Below are 7,592 nucleotides of genomic sequence, written 5' to 3' on the forward strand. Positions count from 1 at the left end.
ATTTATTTATTTTTAACCGCAGATCAACATTTTACGGATGTAATCGGAACAAAAAAAATCGAATCGAAAGGGCTGAGTTATTCNATGTTAAATTAATTTTAAATTTGCAAAATGTTTTGCACATTAGCATCAAAATACCTTTCTAATGATGTATATATGTATAAGGGGTGTAAAGAAATCATGTTTGCCTATTTATATAAAAGAAGTACGCAGATTTTCGCGATACGGGCGTATTTATTTATTTTTAACCGCAGATCAACATTTTACGGATGTAATCGGAACAAAAAAAATCGAATCGAAAGGGCTGAGTTATTCGATCTTCGACTTAATCGATTTAAAAACGGCATCTCTAATGCATAAGCATTGTTCGCGTTGGCCTTTTAAGTTGATGCAGGTCTTTTCTTATCTCACGACTTTCTGCCTCCTCGTGATGTTTCGATGCAAAAAAATCCTCCAAAATCAGGCTTCGTAGCAGTTGTTCGCACTTTTAAGAACGGCGAGCTTCTCTTAAGTGTGACGTGAATCTTAATCGAAAAACGCACCCCTTTGCGTCCTTTGTCTTGTTCGTCTTGTTTGGCGCTCTATTGCAGAATTTAGTTGAATATCGCCCTATCTCAGCAAATGGTTCAAAAACTCCCTATCGCAGCTGCCGATTTATCGAATTTTCATTGAGATAGGGCGTTGTTGAACCCTTTGCTGAGATAGAGCGGTTTTCAACACCACATTCTGAGATAGGGTCCTGTCCCACCAAATTCTGAAATAGAGCGTGCTTGAAAAATTTGCTAAGATAGGGCGTTTTCGAACCGATTGCCGAGATAGGTCGGTCTTCCACTCAGCTCAAAACGTTTGCGGCCCTAATTGCTTTAGTCTTGTACACCTATTAATTTGACCTATAGGGCGTTTCGGGCCACTTCCATTCCATTACGCCACCTTGAGAATAAAAAGTCATTTCGGCCTAAAGAGGATCAAGCGCGTTGAAGGAAACTTCTTGGACTCATTTGACTACAAATCTAGCTACCCGTGGGTACTCTGACAGAATACAGCCACTCGAGATCAGATGAGGTTAAATTAAAATTCTCGTCTGAACTTTACAGCCGCACCTACTGTTATGGACAGCTGCTTAAATGTAGAGGTGCTAAATCAAACTCGCTGCAACTACATAACTTAAACTAACTTAACCCAACAGCTTTTGAAAACTCTAAATTAATCACTTAAAATAATATTTCAATAGTTAAAGAAAACAAGACGAACTCACGCAGTGTAATGCAATTAGAAGATTAATATTAAATCAAACACTTGAATTTTTTCAATTCAATAAAATTAAATTGCGTAACAAAAGTCATATTCATATGTACATATGTTAATATCAAACCACACAAGTACTGCATGTCTATGGAAAAAATTGCTGAATTTTCAAAAATTATGTCACAAAAGATCGTACCGTTTCTGGCTTTTAGGAAAGTCGGCCCCAAAAGCTTGGGAGTTTATCAGGCGTAAGCAAGAGGTGTCAGACTAATTAATTTAATGTTGTTTGTAAGTATTTAGTTCAAGGTTAAGGTTAAGAAAACCTATTAAAAAAAAAGTAATTGAGAGAAAATAGTGCACTTATATATGTGGGTATGAGTGTTAGTATGTTTCGTATGTCCAGCGGATGCTGAGGCCAACGTCAGCAAGTTTGAATGATGCAAATTTGAATGTAATTTAGTTTTCACTTAACATGCATTGCATATTACGAAAAGACGTACGAATGCGCTAAACCTTTAACCGCAAAACGTGTTCAAAAGCAAAATAGAAAATTTCACAAAACGCTCCATACTACACAACACCGAACACCTTCTACAGCTCCTTGAGAGACTTTTGTTGCTATAGTAGCAATGATGCAAAAGCCATCTATAGAAAACATACATAAAATCACACGGACGTACACTTGTATGTATATATGTGTATTAGGGTGGTCAGAAAAAAAAGTAAAGTCGGAATTTTAATGCTCTCATCACCTAAGATTTTTCTATATCGATAATAGTATACCCCTGTTTTTTTATGATGAAATCAAAAAAATTTTAGAGGTCACTCAAAGCGTTCAATGTTTTCCATGTATGCTATATGAGGAAAAACAATTTTTCATAGAAATGGTATAGGATTCTTAAAAATCAATATTTTTCGATCAGAAAACTCGGTTTACCTTCAGGAGTTTTCCAATAATAATACCCAATTGTTTCTTTTACCATTTTTAAATTGTTTCTATTTTAATGGGTCTCCCAAAAATGCCAACAAATGCAATGTATATTTTTTGGTATAGAATAATCCTAGGCGATGAGAACATTAAATTTCCGACCTTTTATTTTTATTTTTTATTGGACCACCCTAATGTGTATGAATGCATGTACCATGAGCTACAGTTGGAAAACCATAATAAAACACCACGTCATCGCCAGTGACTGACATGCTGCCGCTGATCGAGTAAGCGATCACTCGTAGCAAGTAGTGTGTCGAAAGAAAATCGAAAAAAACCTCATACAAGCGTTGGTAAAAATCATGATTTGCTTTGCTTTTCAACACGCTTTTTACCAACGTCCGCTACCTGCTACACCTACCGTTTTCCAACCATTTACGTGCGGCAGTTCAGATTTCGTGACGTTCGTATTTAGTCTACATTTGCTTTGAGTGCAAAAGTGTGGCGTTTTATGAGCAATTAAATATCAAATTTCAAGTCGGGGGAAATGCAAAAGAAAAGAAAATTAATTAAAGTCGGCAATGAAATGGTTTCACACGCTATGAGCAAGAAAAAAGTGATAAAACATTAAAATAAATATACTTTTGGTGTTTGATAGGAATGAAAATAAATTAAGGTTATTCACTAAACAAAGTTGCCATTGCTGAAAAAAATCATAGAATTCAATCTATATTTCAATTCTCAATAAAAAAAATTAAATTAAAAAAATAAATATTTCGGCTACATTCAGAGTCATTTGTGAGCTGGACGGTGGTAGAAATAACTCTTAAAATTGCTAAATATTTATTCAATAAAGAAAAAAATACGTTCTCTCCATACATATTTCCTTTTGCACTTCTTTCTTATATATATACTAAATATATTCATAAATCTTTGCCCTCCTCATTTCTTTACAGGTACGGGCACTTTTGGCCGCGTTTGTTTATGCCGCGATCGCGTGTCGGAGAAGTACTGTGCCATGAAATTATTGGCTATGACCGATGTGATACGCTTAAAGCAAACCGAGCATGTAAAGAATGAGCGAAATATTTTACGTGAAATTCGACATCCATTTGTGATCAGTTTGTAAGTATATAGAATTCAATTATTAATATTATTAGCAATGTAAGATATTTTAGGGGCTTGATGAAATGTCTTGTAGACGTCTATGTATCGGTAATTTTGACTTGGCGGAACGAACAATTATTCATTAAGAATATCTTTGCGCGTTTATTTGACCAAAACGTTTCATTTATTTATGCCAATTATTACATTCTCATTTAATTGTAGGTGCATATTAAATTCTAAATAATGCAATAACTACAATAGAACGAAACTTTTTGAAGTATTGGAAAAAGTACTGAATTCCATTATGGCTAAGATAGTTGCTAGTCTTTCTTTTAGCTTCCTTCTTCTTTTAACTGAAGTACCATTAAAGCGTTTTCTGCCTGTTTGTGCCGATGATGTCAGAAGGGTAGGCTATATAAAGCAATCGAAGATACATATTGGCTGGAGTGTGTACATAGGTGCATAGTCTAGATTTGATAGGTGCATAGTGTAGATAGATAGCCAATCCTACTTGACTAGTGCGATAGGAGTTGGACCAGCGTGGATTTTTATGGTACTAACACTTTACGGTGTAATTTTTGGAGATCTGCCAGGTAGTTTTAATTATAATTTGACCTGCATTAGAAACACTTTAGTTTTCCCATGTGTCACAGCAATTGGACGTAAACAGTTTCGATCGAATTAATAAATAGCTTGGATGGCTTTTATGCGTAATTGTGCCGGAATTATTCAGCTGACATGAGAAAAACACATTCGGACAGGTGTGCATATTTGTCTGTTGCATATTGCTGTTCATTTCGTTCCACAGTAGGCTATGCAATTTGCTACAGATTCACTGATGGACCCCTACTTACCAAGCGACAAGCTTCCCAACATTTTTCCAAAGTACTGACGGGAAGCGATTTTGGGATCAGGTTTCTGCTGCGCAACTGTGCTACTGAATACGAATGGTAGTGAGACCTAGTTGTTGTTGTTGTTATTGTTGTTGTAGCGGCCTAGTGAGACCTAGTATTTTTTGTTGGTTGGGTCCACCTCTACTTTTCCATCGTCCAGATGCTCCATAAGTTCGCCTTGGAAATAGATATTTTGGGATTTTGGCGTGTTAAAAATTTGTGTAGGTTCTCGAGGGTGGTGAAAGTTATTGGACTCAGTAGTAAATAACAAACTAAGTACACAAAAAAGTGTATACTAAGCTTTATAAGGAAGCGATGATGCAAAGCTGGAGCATATTCCTCAAAATAATTCACCGGCTATACACCGTTTTTGGTAGGCTTTTTGTTTAAGCGACTTAGTAGCCTACCTGAATAAAAAATTAATCCCTCTTCCTCTGAGCAAGTCACTTTGCATACAAGTATAAGAGGCTCTTCGTACATATAGATACATAATACCCATTGAAGTAGTCATAGTTCTGCTCGAAATCTTCTCAATAGAGCGTTTTGAGCTACGGGAGCTACCCAGCAGCAACGTTACTTAGATTCGCCCAAGACTTATCCCTTAATTGCCGGAAACAAGAACCCTCAGAAATCTAAAGCGACTTCTCGAAGAACGTAGCGTTTGCCGAGTAAGTGCTTTATGGATTTTACCTACACCATAGTCATTCAAAAAACAAAAATATGTTTCTTTTTATACCCGAGCGCACTTGTGCACAAGATAACCCGAGAGAATTTTTTACGCCGAATATGTTGCGGGTTTCTGCCATATAAAAATAAATTGTGTTCACATGCACATTATTGCACTAAAATGGAATGCGCTATAAAACTGTGTACTCAAAAAAATTCTAGAGGTTCTGAGAAAAAAGTTTGAAATTTAAGTGAAAGTTTGTTGCACTTTTTTGCGGTCTTTTAAAAAGTTTCAAACATGGGTTTATATGGGTTTTGATAGAGAATGAACTGTATTTTAATTGAAAATTCTTAAATATAAGTGGCAAACAATATGGCTTTGAAAGGGGGATGCTATAAATATGTCCAATACGTATGTACATACATACATCTTCATTTGAAACATGCATAAGTGCTTTATGTCAAAAAAGGTTTTCACCATGAAAGGTGGCAAGGAAGCTTTTTTCCTACTGTCAAATATCTTAGCCAAAATTAGGGACGTCAGTGGCTAGAAAACATCGATGTGTTTCTTTGATTTAATGCATCGAAATGTTCAACGATATATTTCGATATATCGAAGGGCATACATCGATGCATCGATTTGCATAGGATTTCTCAGAAAATATTTCACAACAAAAGTTGTTATTAGCACAATTGTAAAAAATTTTAATTAAATTACTGCAGCTGAGCAATTATGTTTCTACCAGTCCAATTTGAAGCCGTTTAAATTTTTTGTCAAAGCCACTTCTCTTGTTTGCACGATTGACAATGAGAAACTACGGTTCAATGTACCAGCGATGTCAGTTTTTCAAGTGGAAAATTTTCGATAAACCGAAACAAAACGTCGATATTTTCGATGCATCGAGGTTTTTTCGACATCCCTACCCATAATTACGCTGCTAGTCCAACTGAAAATTGAATTTGTCGATCGGAAGTCTGGCTTTACGAGAGCTCTTTACCACAAAGGATACGCTCCGATTTTTGAAAGACCACTCGCTTGATTGGCTATTAGGGCATGGTGAGCAAAAAGTCTTAACCTCTTTAAGGAAGATAAAGTTATAAAAAAGTGTAAAACTCTAAAGAAAATTTTTGATTAAAATACATACATTAGTTGTTGCCAGAAATAACAAATTTTACTCTCTATAGCTTCTGATGGCTTATACAGTTTTTATGAATACATAATTAGATAAAGTCTTTAGCATCTGCGGACCGATGTAAAGTTCGAAAATTATCGTCGAACGAAGTTCAGAGCATCGGTGACAGAAAAGGGGTTTTACTATAAAAATTTCTCTATTTTTTGATTCGAAATTTTTGCCCATTGTGTAATTTATTTTTCACCTTCTTTATCTCTCTTCCAGAGAATGGTCCACAAAGGATGACTGTTGTTTGTACATGATCTTCGAGTATGTTTGTGGTGGTGAATTGTTTACATATTTGCGAAATGCGGGACGTTTCAATAGTCAAACTTGTAAGTAATCCAAGTAAATATGTATAAACATCCCAGGCATATTGTGGTTAGCTATGCAAAAATTTAATATACATATGTATAAATAATACACATGCACTCGAATATGCAATTTAAGGAATTTTTATAACACCCAAGCTACATGTAAACAAATCCTAAATTGCATATTACAAAAGCATCTCGAACAATAAAAATATTGCAGCTATTAATTAATTATTTTATTATTAGCCAACTTCTACGCTGCTGAAATCGTCTCTGCCTTAGAATATTTGCATTCACTGCAAATTGTCTATCGCGATCTGAAACCAGAGAATTTGCTGATAAATCGTGATGGCCATTTGAAGATCACAGATTTTGGCTTTGCGAAGAAATTGCGCGATCGCACTTGGACGCTATGTGGCACACCCGAATACTTGGCACCCGAAATTATACAATCGAAGGGTCATAACAAGGCGGTGGATTGGTGGGCGTTAGGTAGGTGGACCGATTGTATGCATTAAGTGGCTTGTTGTAAACGTAAAATGAATGGGCAAACAACTCAAATGGATGCGGTGTGGCATGGAAATTTCCCGTGCGTGCTGTTATTGGTGATGTTGTTTTTATTGTGGCACAAATATTTACATTTGTTGTTTGCTTATTTAAAACATACAAAATAGACAATTTGTTAGAGAAAAATAAAATTTTTTTTTTGTGTTTTTTGTCTCGGTACAGGTGTACTCATTTACGAGATGCTCGTTGGCTATCCGCCTTTTTACGATGAGAATCCATTCGGAATTTATGAGAAAATTTTAAGTGGAAAAATTGAATGGCCGCGTCATATGGATCCGATTGCGAAAGACTTAGTTAAGAAATTGCTGACAAATGATCGCACCAAACGCTTGGGCAACATGAAGGTGAGTGTGAGTGAAATCAGAATATTCTATAAAAATAATAGAATGTTTATGTTTATTGCATGCAAATAAACTTAGGTTATGTTTGAGAATATATGCACATATTTTATATATAGTATGTATGTAGCTTATTATTAAGGTTTTTTCAAAGGATTTTTTTTTTTTTGGAAATTTATATAATAGCGTTGGTTTAATATTGTACATTGTATGTACATATGCACATTGGTTTCAGATACTTGGTTTTTGATGTGTTATCAGTAGGGTGAACTTGCCAGCGGTTATGAATCAGAATTTGATAACGAATTTCTTTGAAAAATGTTTACCTATTTTGGGATCGATAACGTAAACGATAGAAAACT

General features: G+C 35.3%; 1 protein-coding gene across 1 annotated transcript; it reads left to right on the top strand.

The window, feature by feature from the left end:
- Positions 1–3,129: 3,129 nt before the first annotated feature.
- Positions 3,130–7,305, top strand: LOC108380569 (protein kinase DC2-like; the record flags this gene model as incomplete). The annotated part of the gene is made up of 4 exons (XM_017636951.1): positions 3,130–3,298; positions 6,237–6,346; positions 6,572–6,817; positions 7,055–7,305. Coding segments are annotated over 4 exons (776 nt in total), but the record flags the coding sequence as incomplete, so codon positions are not given.
- Positions 7,306–7,592: the final 287 nt, after the last annotated feature.

This window comes from Rhagoletis zephyria, unplaced genomic scaffold (assembly GCF_001687245.7).
Source record: "Rhagoletis zephyria isolate East Lansing unplaced genomic scaffold, Rhagoletis_zephyria_1.1 Rzeph_scaffold_19653, whole genome shotgun sequence".
In the NCBI taxonomy this organism is placed as follows: domain Eukaryota; kingdom Metazoa; phylum Arthropoda; class Insecta; order Diptera; family Tephritidae; genus Rhagoletis; species Rhagoletis zephyria.